At 39.7% G+C, this 17,975-nt stretch overlaps 1 protein-coding gene across 2 annotated transcripts in view; it reads right to left on the bottom strand.

The window, feature by feature from the left end:
• alkbh3 (alkB homolog 3, alpha-ketoglutarate dependent dioxygenase) overlaps nucleotides 1–17,975 on the bottom strand; it is a 32,595-nt gene that overhangs the window by 10,323 nt on the left and 4,297 nt on the right. For both annotated transcript variants that reach the window (XM_061894524.1, XM_061894525.1), the window contains exons 2-7: nucleotides 15,770–15,850; nucleotides 15,538–15,647; nucleotides 15,424–15,458; nucleotides 15,297–15,344; nucleotides 6,546–6,649; nucleotides 998–1,086 (exon numbers count right to left, since the gene is read on the bottom strand). In XM_061894524.1, coding sequence (XP_061750508.1) covers nucleotides 998–1,086; nucleotides 6,546–6,649; nucleotides 15,297–15,344; nucleotides 15,424–15,458; nucleotides 15,538–15,647; nucleotides 15,770–15,850 — 467 coding nt within the window. The remainder of the gene's footprint in view (nucleotides 1–997; nucleotides 1,087–6,545; nucleotides 6,650–15,296; nucleotides 15,345–15,423; nucleotides 15,459–15,537; nucleotides 15,648–15,769; nucleotides 15,851–17,975) is intronic.

The raw sequence follows: 17,975 nt of genomic DNA, 5'->3' as shown, positions 1-17,975 counted from the left end.
AAAGAGTTACAAAAATATAATGCGTACAAAAGGTTCATGGTAATAATATTTATATTTTAAAAATGTGTAAACAGTCATGTATGGAAGTGGTCTCGAACGGCCAGGTTTGGACCGGGCTGCAAAAAAAAAATTGTTTATACCGTACTATTCGGAGTATAAGTCGCACCTGCCGAAAATGCATAATAAAGAAGGAAAAAAACATATATAAGTCGCACCGGAGTATAAGTCGCATTTTGTGGGGAAATTTATTTGATAAAACCCAACACCAAGAGTAGACATTTGAAAGGCAATTTTTAAAATAAATAAAGAATAGTGAACAACGGGCTGAATAAGTGTACGTTATATGACACATAAATAACCAACTGAGAACGTCCCTGGTATGTTGACGTAACATATTATGGTAAGAGTCATTCAAATAAGTATAACATATAGAACATGCTATACGTTTACCAAACAATCTGTCACTCCTAATCGCTAAATCCCATGAAATCTTATATGTCCAGTCTCTTACGTGAATGAGCTAAATAATATTATTTGATATTTTACGGTAATGTGTTAATAATTTCACACATAAGTCACTCCTGAGTATAAGTCGCACCCCCTGCCAAACTATGAAAAAAACTGCGACTAATAGTCCGAAAAATACAGTAATTGTTTTTATTTATTGTTTTCCAGGTATCTTATTTTGAAACAGACATAAGATGCATCACTCTAGTGCACTGATTGAGCCTTTTCCATCATTGCGTGGATACGGTAAGCTCGCACTAACGAGTTGCAAGGGCAAGGGTCCCACTGAGTTTATTTTGATGTGATACTACTTTAGTAATTGGTCTGACATATGTACACTGTAATAGTTTTAGTCATATTAGTATGTTTTACTTTGGACACCGTGCCTCGTGCAACGCAATGATTAAACAGGGGAACAAGGCAGAAAAAGGCATGTCTTGTTTGGTTCGTGAATGGTGTGAGACAAGGTCGTGTCCAAGCCATGTCATACCTTTGTGTTGGCAGCCATGGTGGAGCGGGCGTACGTGTACGGCAACTCCCCAAACCAACAGGTCAGCCTTGGCTCCATGTAGGCCTCGCCTGATGTAAACAAACATTGAAAACAGCATTGAGGAGTGCGAGCGAAACAACAACTTGAACTTTCTTTACATCAGGGGTGTTCTAAATGCTGCCGAAGGGTCAGTTGTGGCCGGCAGCAAACATTTTTAAGAGCCTGCAGTACATTCACAAAATACTCTTAAAAAAACAACAACATTAAAATGTGTAAAAAAATGGCTAATGGGTGAAATGTAATGAGAAAAAGTTGCAATGTGGACTTAAATAACACAAAGCTGCCATGCGGGCGTTTTTTTCTGTAAAACTATCATGGCTCAAAAAATAATAATGTTTTAAAATCAATGTTGTTATGAATTATTGACCTACTGAAGGCTTCAATTATTTCACATCAAATATTAGAATTTGAAATTATTTTGGGAGGGAAATATTACATATTTTGTGTGTTTACAATAAAAAAAACTAAGTTTTCTATGCCAAAAAAGGGCACAAAACAAACAAAAACAAAAAAAAAATAACAAAAACTTATAATTGACTAATAATCTTAAATTGTTGTACAGATTTAAGTGTTGAAAGGAAACACAAAATTATTTTTGGAATGTTGCCTATCCTTCACAATCTTTACGAGAGATAAGAAGACAAAAGGGTTTTTGTCTTTTTTACTTTCTAACATAAAAATCGGCTTGTTCTATGTAGCTAGCAATGCAGCTAAGGGGAGCAATCAATTCTACCTCTAAATCACTTTAAACATGCATTAAAAAAAACGTCAACAATATTTAATTTACATTCTGTACCTTGTTTAATAACTAAACTGTAGAGACATTGATATTGTAAGAGCAAACAATGAGGAACTTTTTTATAGCGTAGTAACACATTGGCAAGAGACAATCTAGCTTCTACAGCAACACAAAGTGCTTTTGAGTTTGTAATGCACAACACTGGGATAGGACACCAACCTGTACTGAGTGAAAAACATGAACAATCATATTACAGTATCTGTAAAGTATTTGCCCGCATTTCATGTTTTCTTTGTACACAGCTAGCGAGCCAGACAGTGTATGTACTGTATTTGTAATAACACGCAATGTGTGCTGCGTTAATCATGGTCTGTTTTGTCCAGCTGGCCGGGGACGTTTCCTGTTGATCTTGGGTAAGCAATCCATTTATGTCGAAATAGCTTGTCTCCAAGTTCCATATTAATAGCGTCCAAATCACTTTTATCACCCTCTCCATGCTTCCGTCTGCTCCAACTTCTCACTCTTCCTTTGTGCTTGCTTCGATAAGCAGCACTATAATTAGCTTCAAAAGTCTCGAGGTTGTGAATTGTTAGTTTCCTAAGAACACTGTCTTTGTTGTCTGTTAGCAAGTCTGCCATGATTAGAAAACACTTGTTTGATTCTGAAAGTCGGAACACACATGTTGCCAGAAGTCAGACGTACGCTGCTATTGAAACAGAAATCAACAAGCGAAATAAATCAGTTCCGGAAGTTATTAAAATTATCAAAATATGGTCAATATTGTACATGTTACATATTCTTGTTAACGTGCCTGTTACTACAATATATATACTTGCAATGCGTATATAAAACATTGATGTTGTTTTAGAGGGCTGTGAAGGCTACAACGGTGAGTCCTGTTAGCCAAATCTTTAAAGCGGTTTTTTTAAATCATCTTTAGGCCTACTGAAATGAGATTTTCTTTATTTAAACGGGGATAGCAGGTCCATTCTATGTGTCATACTTGATCATTTCGCGATATTGCCATATTTTTGCTGAAAGGATTTAATAGAGAACATCCACGATAAAGTTCGCAACTGTCGATGCTAAGAGAAAAGCCCTGCCTCTACCGGAGGTCGCAGACGATGACGTCGCAAGTGTGGGGGCTCCTCACATATTCACATTGTGTTTAATTGGAGCCTCCAACAAAAAGTGCTATTCCGACCGAGAAAATGACAATTTCTCCATTAATTTGAGCGAGGATGAAAAATTCGAGTTCAAGGATATTGATAGCGACGGACTACAAAAAAAACAAAATAAAAAAACGAGTTAAAAAAAACAAAAACGCGATTGCGTTGGGATGGATTCCGATGTTTTTAAACATATTTACTGGGATAATTCTGGGAAATCCATTATTTTTCTATTGTGTTGCTAGTGTTTTAGTGAGTTTAATATTACCTGATAGTCAGAAGGGTGTGTCCACGGGTGTGTTAACGCCAATGTCTCAGGGGAGTGGACGGCAGCTTCATGAACGGCCCAAGCTCAGCTTTTCTCCGGTAAGAAGCGACTTTTTAACCACAATTTTCTCACCGAAACCTGCTGGTTGACATTTGGTCTGGATCCATGTTCGCTTGACCGCGCTCTGATCCATGGGAAATTTTCACCTCCGGGAATTTTAAACAAGGAATCACCGTGTGTTTGTGTGGCTAAAGGCTAAAGCTTCCCAACTCCATCTTTCTAATGTGACTTCTCCAATATTATTGAACAAATTGCAAAAGTTTCAGCAACACAGATGTCCAAAATACTGTGTAATTATGCCGTTAAAGCAGACGACATTTAGCTGTGTGTGTGCGTAGCGCTCATACTTCCTAAAAACGCGTGACGTCTTGCGTACACGTCATCATTACACAACGTTTTCAAGATGAAACTCCCGGGAAATTTAAAATTGTAATTTAGTAAACTAAAAAGGCCGTATTGACATGTGTTGCAATGTTAATATTTCATCATTGATATATAAAATATCAGACGGCGTGGTGGGTAGTAGTGGGTTTCAGTAGGCCTTTAAAATTGTTTTTGTCTCCAGTGATTGTGAATGATAGGCAAAATACCAAAAAAAGTGCACTTCCCTTTTAAGTCTCCAATTACTTAAAATCAAATATTCCACTTAGAAAAATGTTTGGTGGAAAATGTTGCATATTTTGTGCTTTTGCCATAAAAACGGGTGTCTTTTACAAAAAGGGCATAAAACATTAAAAAAAATACACTAAGAAAATCTAACTTTTTATCAACAGATAGATCTAAAGATGATCTATTCTAGAGTTTTAAGAATTGGAACAAAATCAATCTTATTTTGAGCATTTTTAGAGTGAGACCTCTACCCGGTCCCCGGACCAACCTTGAGGGAAGCCTTAAAAGTAAAAAAACAAAAAAAAAAACAATCGATATATTGTATTAGTTTTGAAAATGAAAAATATTTAAAATAGCCCCTGGATGCATTCGTTTTTCAGTGTGTGCCCCTCAAAAGTTTGGACACCCCTGATTTACGTCAACGCTACAGTGGAGCACATTGCCAACAAGCTCATTCTGACAGCCTGTGTCCATTTTAGGAGAGAGCAACTCTGTCTCCCAACGCTGAGATGTTGTCCACACTCGGTGTACTTTGGCCAGCCCACGTGTACGAGAACATGAAGAAACCCAAACAAACACTTCCAGGCAGACGTCACGTTTTTTTGTTTTTTTCTTTCTTTCTTTACTACTCCAGGCCTCTTGAGATAATACGTACAAACATTCACGGTCATTTATCAGCGGACAAAAGCCCTCAGTCTTTCCATAAAAACACGCTTTGCGCTCCAATTTAGAGCTGCGATGGAAAATGTGAGTCAGCGTGCAGGGGAGTCTCTCAGAGCCAAGCAGGACAAGAGACGCACGGATTTAACTGTTGACTTCGTTTTACATCACAAAGTCACAGCCTTGTGCAAACCGGAAGCGTAAGCTGTGTTGACGCATCTACTTTTTTTACTGCCAGGTTTTCCACTAAAAATTGCGACACTCAAATACGAACACAAATTACTCATCTTACTCTTGATTTTATTCGTATTCAGTAATTATATCTAACCCAATTACAGCTTAACAGGATAAACCATGTCAAACGATACGAAAGCATGTGATAATAACAAAGATTATTGTCATGGCTTATTACAAAAGCAAACACTAACCAAATACACTCCAAAAAAAGGGACTCATAAAAACTTGTGAAGAATAAATGTACATACAAGAATGCAGTGCTAATATAAAAATAAATATAAACTAAATGAATAAGAAATAATAATGTGTTTCTTGAAATAAACTGTCAAATAAATGTAAATGCAAATAAAAATACGGCTTGACTAATTTAGTCATAATTTTTGCGCTTAAGAAACTTCTCTATGACTTTAGCTTCAGACTTCTTCTGTTTCTCATCGTCGTTACTGCCAAAAGTGGTGAAAAAGTGAGTACCATGCTGAGAAACACTGGGTAAAAGTATTTATTAAGTGATCTCTGTCAGGCTTGCACCTGACAGTTTGTCTATGTTTTAGTTTTTTCCTCTGCATTTGTCTGTTTCCTGTGTTTAGTATTTCCTGTCTTTTAGTTCCTGTCAAGTGCTCTTAATTTGTCAGCTTTATGTCTTGTTCCCTGAGTGCTGTGTTCCTTCTCAGTGTGTTTAGTATTTCCTGTCCTTAGTTCCTGTCCAATGCTCTTATTTTGTCAGCTTCCTGTCTTGTTCCCTGAGTGCTGTGTTCCCCTTCAGCTGCGGCTGATTGCCATCTAGCCACACCTGTTGCCAATCAGACGGCTACTATTTGTACCTCCTTTGTCTTGTGTCAGTGGCTGGATCATTGTATTGTCATTTGTATCGTCGTTGCCACATATCACTCTTGTCGTGCTACCTGTCGTGTTGTTTTGTTACAGCTACTACCTGTCATGCTACATTTTGTCCTGGTCGTCGTAGCGGTAAGCTGTTTCTGTTAGCATTAGTTATTTCCAGTTTTTCTGTTAGTGATCCTCTAGCTTCCATGCTAAAGTTTATTTTTGTTTCTTGTTAGCTTCTATGCTAAAGGCCTTTTGTTTTTTATCCGCCCACGTAGGCGCTTTTGGTTTGAACCCTTTGTTTGGTTTTGTCTTAGTATTTATATTAAAATCATGTTTGCTCACTCCATGCCTGCCTCCATCTCTGCATCTTGGGGTTCGTCAACAAATAACCCTGACAATCTCAGTCTAAGTGTATTTGGATACGTGGACTTTACTGCGTCTGCCTTACAATACGAAGGTCCTGAGTAGTCCTGGGTTGAATCCCGGGCTCAGGATCTTTCTGTGTGGAGTTTACATGTTCTCCCCATGGCTGCGTGGGTTCCCTCCGGCTACTCCGGCTTCTTCCCACTTCCAAAGACATGCACCTGGGGATAGGGTGATTGGCAACACTAAATTGGCCCTAGTGTGTGAATGTGAGTGTGAATGTTGTCTATCTGTGTTGGCCCTGCGATGAGGTGGCGACTTGTCCAGGGTGTACGATTGTAGCTGAGATAGGCACCAGGGCCCCCCGCGAACCCAAAGGGAATAAGTGGTAGAAAATGGATGGATGGATGGACTGTGCACAGTGAACTCCATCAGCACGACTATCTAACTCGAGTGTAACTGGAGTATAAAAACATCACGAGCGCGAGTGTGCGGGGGCTTCACGTTTGAGCGTCTTGTTTCTAACGTCTACTCGACCCCTGAGGCCTGAGCGCCCACCTTGTCTAACGTTGGTCTTCTGGGACCAGGGAAGCTCTGCCAGCAGCTTACTGAACATCCAGTCAGCTTCCTGGGCGGGAAGAAAGCCTGGCAGAAGTCGTAGTCTGGAGACACACACACACACACACACACACACACACACACACACACACACACACACACACACACACACACACACACACACACACACACACACACACACACACACACACACACACACACACACACACACACACACACACACACACACACACACACACACACACACACAGTTCAAGAAAGAAAAATTAATACCCTTCAAATGATAAAAAAGTGTGTTGACACATCTTGTAAACATTTTGTATAATTTGTTTTTAAAACTTGGGACAGTTTAAAAAGGAAAACAACATCTTGGACTGGAAGCCATTTTTTAATTCATGGCGTTCTTGCTTTGAGATTGTAGATTCTCGGTACATGGGAATCTATACTGGTACTTTTGTGTGTGTTCAAGTAATAATAAATGTTTGATTGGATAATAATATAAGCCCATTTTTAAATGTAACATTTAACAGTGAGCTGATAATGAAAACGGTGCTCTACAGTTGTTATATCTTGTTTTCTTACTGGTATGAGTCTCATTTGCAAGTATTATCCAGTGGACTTTGCATGCAGTTGAAATTCAAAGAATTCAAAGACAATAGATGGCTGTCGTGGTGTTTTCGTCATCAGGAAGTAGTCTTTGCCATTAAAGGTTTTTTTTCTACATCTAAAACACTTGGGGTCTACATAACATGTAATGGTGGTTCTTTGGTCAAAATGTTGCATAGATTAAGTTTTAAAGACTGTTTTTACGCTACTTTCCGACTGTTTCTTCTAGATGCTCTGTTTTGTTGGCGGTCTTATTGACTTGGGGAGGCGTGGTTTGGTTGGTAGGGCGGTAGTGCCAGCAACTTGAGGGTTCCAGGTTCGATCACCGCCTCCGCCATCCAAGTCACTGCCGTTGTGTCCTTGGGCTAGATATTTTACCCACCTGCTTCCAGTGCCACCCACACTGGTTTAAATGTAACTTGGATAATGGGTTTCACAATGTAGAGCGCTTTGAGTCACTAAAGAAAATCGCTATATAACTGTGATTTACCTCACTACAATGTCAGACTACAATGGCGAACTCGCACGAAGCACTTTGGGTAAACTTATACCATCCACTGACTTCACCAATGGCAAAAACTTCAACAAATGGGGGAAATTCCAAACAGCTTGTTTCTCGTTAAAATGAAGGAAGGCAAGATTGTTTTGTAGATATCTCCACCATGCCACCACGGTTTGATTTCAAATTTGCGAAACTTAAGCAGATCTTAAATACCAATAGGTAGGAAAAGTTAGTTTTGCATAACGGAGTCCCTTTAAATTGAATGTGCAAGCATTGTCTTGTCCTACAAAGTGTTTATGGATGGATGGATCTTTATTGTCATTGCACAAGTTCAATTAAATTTTACTACTCTAGGGATACAGGATAATGAAAATCTGAACCTATACCAATATTTTGCAGACCTTTACAACTGATATGTATTTATATACAAACCCCGTTTCCATATGAGTTGGGAAATTGTGTTAGATGTAAATATAAACAGAATACAATGATTTGCAAATAATTTTCAACCCATATTCAGTTGAGTATGCTACAAAGACAACATATTTGATGTTCAAACTGATAAACATTTTTTTTTTGCAAACAATCATTAACTTTAGAATTTGATGCCAGCAACACGTGACAAAGAAGTTGGGAAAGGTGGCAATAAATACTGATAAAATTGAGGAATGCTCACCAAACACTTATTTGGAACATCCCACAGGTGTGCAGGCTAATTGGGAACAGGTGGGTGCCATGATTGGGAATAAAGCAGCGTCCATGAAATGCTAAGTAATTCACAAACAAGGATGGGGCGAGGGTCACCACTTTGTAAGCAAAATGTTGAACAGTTTTAGAACAACATTTCTCAACGAGCTATTGCAAGGACTTTAGGGATTTTACCATCTACGGTCCGTAAAAATCATCAAAAGGTTCAGAGAATCTGGCAAAATCACTGCACGTAGGCGATGATATTACGGACCTTTGATCCCTCAGGCGGTACTGCATCAAAAACCGACATCAGTGTGTAAAGGATATCCCCACATGGGCTCAGGAACACTTCATAAAACCGCTGTCAGTAACTACAGTTGGTCGCTACATCTGTAAGTGCAAGTTAAACTCTACTATGCAAAGCCAAACCCATTTTGGCTTTGCATAGTAGAGTGGCCATGGATGAAGTACTGGCTGTCCAGAGTCGGGACCCAGAATGGACCGCTCGCCTGTGTATTGGTTGGGGACATCTCTGCGCTGCTGATCCGCCTCAGCTTGGGATGGTTTCCTGCTGGCTCCACCTTGGATGGGACTCTCGCTACTATATTGTATCCACTTTGGACTTGATTCTCACGGTTACGTTAGATCCACTATGGATTGGACTTTCATAATATCATGTTAGATCCGCTCGACATTCATTGCTTTCGGTCCCCTAGGGGTGGGGGGGTGGGGGGGGGGGGGTTGCCCACATATGTGGTCCTCTCCACGGTTTCTCATAGTCATCATTGTCGACGTCCCACTGGGGTGAGGTTTTCCTTGCCCTTATGTAGGCCCTACCGAGGATGTCGTTGTGGTTTGTGCAGCCCTTTGAGGCACTTGTGATTTAGGGCTATATAAATAAATATTGATTGATGATTGATTTACAACAACACCCAGAAACGCCGCCAGCTTAGCTGGGCCCGAGCTCATCTAAGATGGACTAATGCGAAATGGAAAAGTGTTCTGTGGTCTGACGAGTCCACATTTCTAATTATATTTGGAAACTGTGGACATGGTGTCCTCCGGAACAAAGAGGAAAGTAACCATCCAGATTATTATAGGCACAAAATTCAAAAGCCAGCATCTGTGATGGTATGGGGGTGTATTAGTGCCCAAATCATGGGTAACTTACACATCTGTGAAGGCACCATTAATGCTGAAAGGTCCATACAGGTTTTGGAGCAACATAAGTTATCATCCAAGCAATGTTATCATGGACACCACTGCTTATTTCAGCAAGAAAATGCCAAGCCAAATGTTACAACAGCGTGGCTTTGTAGTAAAAAGAGTGCGGGTACTTTCCTGGCCCGCCTACAGTCCAGACCTGTCTCCCATCGAAAATGTGTGGTGCATTATGAAGCGTAAAATACGACAGTGGAGACTCCGGACTGTTGAACGACTGAAGCTCTACATAAAACAAGAATGGGAAAGAATTCCAGTTTCAAAGCTTCAACAATTAGTTTCCTCAGTTCCCAAACGCTTATTGAGTATTGTTAAAAAGAAAAGGTGATGTAACACAGTGGTGAACATGCCCTTTCCCAACTACTTTGGCACGTGTTGCAGCCAAGAAATTCTAAGTTAATTATTATTTGCAAAAACAAATCAAGTTTATTAGTTTGAACATTAAGTATGTTGTGTTTGTAGTGCATTCAATTGAATGTGGGTTGAAAATTATTTGCAAATCATTGTATTCCGTTAATATTTACATCCGAACACAATTTCCCAACTCATATGGAAACGGGGTTTGTATATTTACACAAGAAATAATTCACCCTTATCCCCAAAATGTATTCACTCTACTAAAAATATACATTCTATTGTACGGAATATGATCATGTCAACTGACATTTCTGTAGCCAATAAACTATATTTTGAGTACAAATACACTTTCTACTATATTATCAGGGCATTCAATCGATCACAACTTCACTGTTGGGTTTGTCTTTGAAGACGTTGTGCCTCTCATCCGAGTAGGCTTCATCAGTTCATACTCATAGACTTAGATTGGTCAGATCTAGTCTAGCGGCTGGTGCCAAAACCCCATATATTTATCCTCCAAAACCATGAGGGTGTGCCTAGGCAAGGATGGTTTGGCCTTATCATAGTGAGAAAAACAATTGTTTTGTTGCAAACAAGCAATCCTACATTGAATGCTAACGACAGTCGTTGAAGTGTAAATTCCCCTTGTTCGCATTAAGGTATTGTGTGGCATAACGATCGCTGTGGATCAACTACTATTAGTCCAAAAAAGTCAGAATCATTCACTTTAGCATTCCATTCAGCTGTAAACAAATGGCACACATTTGTTGGAGGCTAAATTGCAGAGTATTTTAAGAAAGTTTGCAAGGACAGTGTTATATGTGGGAGACACATTAAAGTTAAAGTACCAATGATTGTCACACACATACTAGATGTGTGGTGTTGCAGACCACCTCCTCTTTTCAGGGATGTTTTTTCAGCATTGACAAACACTATATTGCCAAAAGTATTTGGCCACCCATCCAAATGAAGAGAATCAGGTGTCCTAATAACTTGGCCCAATGTATAAAATCAAGCACTTAGGCATGGAGACTGTTTCTACAAACAATTGTGAAAGAATGGGCCTCTCTCAGTGATTTCCAGCATGGAACTGTGCAACGAATCCAGTCGTGAAATATCCTCCCTCCTAAGTATTCCCAAGTCAACTTTATTATAAGAAAAGTGAAGATGTTGGGAACAACCGCAAGTCAGCCACCAAGTGGTAGGCCACTTCAACTGACAGAGAGGGGTCAGCGGATGCTGAAGCAAAGACTTTCTGCACAGTCAGTTGCTACAGAGCTCCAAACTTCACATGACCTTCCAACTAGCCCACGTACAGTACGCAGAGAGCTTCATGGAATGGGTTTCCATGGCCGAGCAGCTGCATCTAAGCCATACAACTCCCAGTCCAATGCAAAGCGTGGGATGCAGTGGTGTAAAGCACGTCGCCACTGGACTCTAGAGCAGTGGAGACACGTTCACTGGAATGATGAATCACACTTTTCCATCTGGCTATCTGATGGACCAGTCTGGGTTTGGAGGTTGCCAGGAGAGCGCTACATTTCGGACTGCATTGTGCCGAGTGTGAAATTTGGTGGAGGAGGAATTAGTGCGTCTGCCTCACAATACGAAGGTCCTGCAGTCCTGGGTTCAAATCCAGGCTCGGGATCTTTCTGTGTGGAGTTTGCATGTTCTCCCCGTGACTGCGTGAGTTCCCTCCGGGTACTCCGGCTTCCTCCCACTTCCAAAGACATGCACCTGGGAATAGGTTGATTGGCAACACTAAATTGGCCCTAGTGTGTGAATGTTGTCTGTCTATCTGTGTTGGCCCTGCGATGAGGTGGCGACTTGTCCAGGGTGTACCCCGCCTTCCGCCCGATTGTAGCTGAGATCGGCGCCAGCGCCCCCCGCGACCCCAAAAGGGAATAAGCGGTAGAAAATGGATGGATGGAATTATGGTGTGGGGTTGTTTTTCAGGAGTTGGGCTCTGCACTTTAGTTCCAGTGAAAGGAACTATGAATGCTCCAGGATACCAAAACATTTTGGACAAATCCATGGGATGGCACTTCAAGTTTATTTGTGAGTAAAGGGCAAGGCAGGTGGCCAAATACTTTTGGCAGTATAGTGTAGATGGCTTCCCTCACTCCTCTTTTGTACCATCCGTCCTTCCTGTTCAGAATCTGTATATTTTTGTTCTCACAGGAGTGCTGTTTTTTCCCTGAGGTGCAGGTAGACAGCTGAGTCTTGGCCTGAAGAGTTAGTTGTTGTTTTTTTTCCCCGATATATGAATCAGGATACATTGGATAGCATACGGCAGATTGTTTTTGTGGGTGTGGGGTGTCCAGTCTTTAGGATGCACCAGTCTCTGTCTCAGGGTGTTGCCTGGTTTGAAGTGTACTGGGATGTTGTATTGGTTAAAACATCTTCTAAGTTTCTCAGATAGACCTGATACATATGGAATCACAATATTTTTGAGTCTGTCACTTGTTTCCTCCTCATCCACTCTGTTCTTGTTATTTCTGTAACTGGATGCACTTTTCACAAACGACCAGCTAGGGCAGGGGTAGGGAACCTATGGCTTGCGAGCCAGATGTGGCGCTTTTGATGACTGCATCTGGCTCTCAGATAAATCTTAGCTGACATTGCTTAACACGATAATTATGAATAATTCCGCTGGTAATCACAGTTCTAAAAATAACGTTTAAAATATAAAACATTCTCATGCATTTTATCCATCCATCCGTTCTCTACTGCACTTGTTCAAGAAGTCGCATTAATGATAAGAAGTATTTTATTTATTATTGGTTAGCTTTAGAATGTCAATGTTATTAAAAAGAATAAAAGACTTATTCTGCTATAAAAATGTTGGTCTTACTTAAAAATTGACGCATTTAGTTGTATTCAGTGTTAAAAAATATTATATGGCTCTCACAAAAGTACATTTTAAAATATTTGGCTTTCATGGCTCTCTCAGCCAAAAAGGTTCCCGACCCCTAAGCTATGGTGACCACATGTTTTTGAGGGCTTCCCTCAAATGCCTATGCTCTTTCTCTTTGGCATGTGGGTTGGTATGAACATTATCAGCTCTGTGTTGTAGGGTTCTGATAACGCCCAATTTGTGTTCCAGTGGGTGGTGTGAGTCAAAAAGTAGGTATTGATTGGTACGTGTGGGTTTTCGGTAAACCCCGGCACTGGAGGCCCCTGTTCTCTCCAATGTGGACATCACAGTCCAAAAAAGGCAACTTACTGTCTTTAACATCCTTGCGTGTGAACTTGATGTTTTTGTCCACTGAGTTAATGTGCTCGGTGAAGGCTTGCACTTCTTGGTTTCTGACTTTCACCCATGTGTCATTGGCATATGTATACCAATGACTTGGTACTTTCCCCTAAAAGAGCTCAGAGCTTTTTCTTACATGTCCCCCATGTAAAGGTTTGCTACAATGGGGGATAGAAGTGATCCCATGGCACAACCAAGTTTTTGTGGGTAAAACATTCCCACTTCGTATCGTGTACCGAGTGTTAAGGCGAAGTTCCAGCAAATTTCTATCTTGTCGTGGAAACAATTAGAATCATTACATAAAGCACAATTATTTTGGAATGTGTTAATATTTCAATTTATTAATTATTTTATTGATACAAACAACTCAAACATTTTGAATTTTATTTTATAAAATGAAAAAAAAAAAAAAAAACTCCCTCTCCAACACAACATACATAAATGAGGCCACAAACACATGTGGAGTCCCATGTCTTATTGATAAAAATAAAATAAATCAATTCATACTTGTCCCTGACAGTAATAGAATAGTAAAATAGTGCAATAAGTGCTTGGTCTTTATAAAGCTAACATAAAGAAATCAGGGTTCAAATAGTAAAGTGCATTTTCTCCACTAAGAAACCATAAAAAGTAACAAACAATTACTTGCGCCTCCACATAAACCATCAAGTTAAACATAAACAATTACTAATTTTGTCATCAAGTTCTTTCGCCATGTTGTCTCTTATTTCGAAACGGTTGCTTCTTTTCAAACAGTTTCTCATCGGTCCCAAGGCTTTACGTTTGCTGTGGTCGCCGCTAATAACCATGGGTCGAGGTAGAGCAGCACAGACAGCTTTGTTCCTATTCAAAATACCTTCACAGTGGTTAATTTTGAGGTGATTTATCAGGTTTGTTATGTTAAAGCTCATCTTTTTGCCTCCCTGTTGAATATTTTGGACAACATGTTTTGCAAACTTTGAGTGAAATGTCTTCTTCTGACAAAATAAAGAAAGCCCACACCAGTGACTGCCGCGCCATGATATTTGTTTTTGTACACGAAAGGGCGCGCACGCGACCATACCGTAAAGGAGGAGAGGCATAACCAGGAGAACAACGACAAACAGGAAGATGATAAGCCTTTGTTATAATCGGCTCATTTTACCGGTTGATTTTTCATTACCGAAATTATCGATGTGATGTCATTATTGCCTAGTATCAGTCGCCGTTATTATCGTGCGTCCCCAGTTTATATTGTAAGTATTACACTTGAGCTACACATCAGCTGTTTTAATTGTACCATGCATCTCCGTTGTAATTTTCAATACCAAATTAGTAGGTGTTGAAATAAAGTATATGAAACAATGAATGCTAAATATTAGCATGTATCTGATATACAACTTAATTTCTTTTTTTTTCCCCTTTGTCATGAGAAAGGGACGTTTTTGTCATGAAAAAGGGAGGTTTTTGTGGTTGGTGCACTAATTGTAAGTGTATATTGTGCTTTTTATGTTGATTTGATAAAAAATTTTTTTTTTTTTTTTTTTTTTAATAAAAATGAATTAAAAAATTATTCTGCGGCCCGGTACCAATCGGGCCACGGCCCGGTGGTTGGGGACCACTGGCGTAGTGTACGTAGGTGTAAAATGGCGCTTGATTGATTGAAACTTGAAAGTAGATTTCGCAGTTCAGTACATATTCCGTACAATTGACCACTAAATGGTAACACCCAAATAATTTTTTCAACTTGTTTAAGTCGGGGTCCACGTTAATCAATTCATGGTACTTTTGACCTGTGGGCTACGGAAACTTGTTAAAATATGATCATGGCTTAATAACGGCATTTTTAAGCTGCATTGAATTGTTTTTGCATGTAATTAAGGAAGCCAGAGGTGAAGAATAATAAATAAAATGGCATTTGGTTTAATTTTGTGCGTTGACACCCCTGGCCTAGACAAACTATAATCAATGTGTGTACACTGCCATCTACAGGATATTAAACACAACTACCTTCCCCTGATGTGTAGTTTACACTTTATTCCCTTTTTTCGACTAAAGTATGGGTGCAATTTTTTTATATTGTTAGTGAAATTAAAAATAACATTTCCTTTTGACTGACCTGGAGACTCCTGATGGTCCATGGCTGATCTCATAATCGCCTTCCTGGCTGCGTGAAGAACAAATAGTATTCCCCCTAAGAGCAGTGTTACAGAAAACTGACAAGCTCAGTTCAATCGGGCACTTACTCGATAACTTTCTCAGGTGGAACTTCTCGAACTGGCTGTGAGGAAGGAATAATTCCTTGTTAATCCCAAGTAAGTATTGTGAATTTATTTTGTTGTTTAATGATAAAGGTGGACCTTCATGGGCTGGTGAAACTCTACATTTCCAAAAGTTGCCTGCGGACGAACTCCCCAAGAAGTGGGAGCTGGAATGGCACTTTGGGAACGCTCCGTGCTCGAAACCACACCTGTATGAAAAAGATAAATGTGAATGATTTGTGGTTGGATGTCTCGAGGAAAGAGATAAGCATATTTTACACGGATAATGACATAACAAAAAATAACACAAACTTTAAAACATTTAAATGACCTGCTGGTCTTGGTTGTCTAGGTGGTGGTATGGCCCAGGAGCCCTGGACTCTGGCGCGCTGCCGTTTATCAGACATCACATCTGCATGAGGAGTTTACAAAGGATTAGACTTGCACCTCCACATAAGACAACACAAAATAAGCTCTCATGATAATACACAAAATAACTTGGGATGGTATTGTAGATAACGCGGTATTGCGGTTTAAAAGTCTTTACAATAACGCCGTGATGTGCAAGGGTGTCAAACAAAAACACCGTAAGCAGGAACTGAAGCGTTCATAGTAGATAAGAGGAATTGGTTGTTTCTTTTTTTTTTGTACATTTCCTGAAGATTTTATCAAAATCTGTCCGTAACTGATAGAATTATGTTGCTGACATACACACAAACAGACCCTGGTGAAAACATAACGTTTTTGGCGGAGGTAAGAAAGTGCGTTCTACAGAGCAAAGCGCGCCACTTTTGTCTTTAGCCTTTCCAAGGCGACACAGCACCAGCCGGTCACGTCGCACTAAATAAAAGGAAATCGCCCCCAAAAATTACACTACAGGAAATATGCGGAAACTGAAAAATATGCGGAAACTGAAAAATTACTTGATAAACCCTCAATCTATCCATCCGTTATCCACCGCTTGTTTCTCTCAATGTTGCAGAGGGAGTGGGGGGAACCTATTCCAGCTGCACTCGAGTGGATGGCCGGGTACACCCTGGACAAGTTGCAACCTCATAAATTGTCACTCACAAAATATATTTGAAGCCAGGGAAGCCAAACATAATAATAATAATAATAATAATGGAATAGATTTATATAGCGCTTTTCTATCGACTAGAAACTCAAAGCGCTCACAGCACTCCACATTCACACTTAAGTGTTTCTGTTTGGGAGGTATTTACATTATCAAAAGTTATACAGTTAGTTAAATTTTCTGAGAAACACTAAGGTGAACATTATCGTTTTACACTGAATGTTTACATTGACACTTTAAAGACATAAACTGTAAGTCCTTTTTTATATTTGCTTGAAACAGTGGATGTCCCTGCACAATTGATTTGTGTTGCACAAAAGTGTTGGTTGCACTTTATTCAAATAAGATGTGAATGCATTTGCCATCAATTATTGTTTACTTGCTTCTACCCAGATTTCAATTATACATAGTGCCCTTACAAAAAATAACCGGACAACAGGAAACTTCACCTGCAGTGTCCAGTGTACGGTATCTATTTTAGAGTCACGCTGGTTGATTTTTTTTCGACTAAAAAATTACTGAATCGATTTTAACTCACTAATTTGTTCTGTATTGTATCATTATCAATGGCGTCCCTGAATCAGCAACATCAAACTATGATTTAAATGGAATCATTACAACCCCAGTGCAAGAGTTTATTAATTCCAGCTAATAGATTTACAAGGTGAAACTAACGTATGAAATAGGCTCAAAACATGCAATTAGAGTTATTTCAAGACTGATTTTGATATAATTGATTTTTATTCTAGCTTACAGCTTATGAAAACCTCAAATTTAAAATTTCAGAAAAAGTTGGGCTTTTTTTAAAGACTAAACCATGATCATCAACACTATAACAAATATACGTTTGACATAGTTCACTCTGTATGTAATGAGTTTATATACACTATATTGCCAAAGGTATTTGGCCACCCATCCAAATGATCAGAATCAGGTCTCCTAATCACCATAAGTGTATACAATTAAGCACTTAGTCATGGAGAGTGCTTCTACAAACATTTGTGAAAGAATGGGCCGCTCTCAGAAGATCAGTGATTTTCAACGTGGAACTGTCATGGGATGCCACAAGTGCAACAAATCCACTAGTGAAATTTCCTCGCTCCAAAGTCAACTGCCGGCTTTATCATGAGAAAATGGAAGTTTCGGAAAAACAGCAACTCAGCCACGAAGTGGTAGGCCTTGTAAACTGACAGAGAGGGGTCAGCGGATGCTGAAGCGCATTGTGCAAAGACTTTCTGCACAGTCAGTTAATACAAAGCTCCAAACTTCATGTGACCTTCCAATTAGCCCACGTGCAGTACGCAGAGAGCTTCATGGAATGGGTTTCCATGGCCGAGCAGCTGAATCTAAGCCATACATCACCAAGTCCAATGCAAAGCGTCGGATGCAGTGGTGTAAAGCACGTTGCTACTGAACTCTAGAGCAGTGGAGACGCCTTCTCTGGAGTGATGAATCACGATTT

This window comes from Nerophis ophidion, linkage group LG03 (genome assembly GCF_033978795.1).
Source record: "Nerophis ophidion isolate RoL-2023_Sa linkage group LG03, RoL_Noph_v1.0, whole genome shotgun sequence".
Classification (NCBI taxonomy): domain Eukaryota; kingdom Metazoa; phylum Chordata; class Actinopteri; order Syngnathiformes; family Syngnathidae; genus Nerophis; species Nerophis ophidion.
This window is presented reverse-complemented; position numbering and strand designations above follow the sequence as displayed.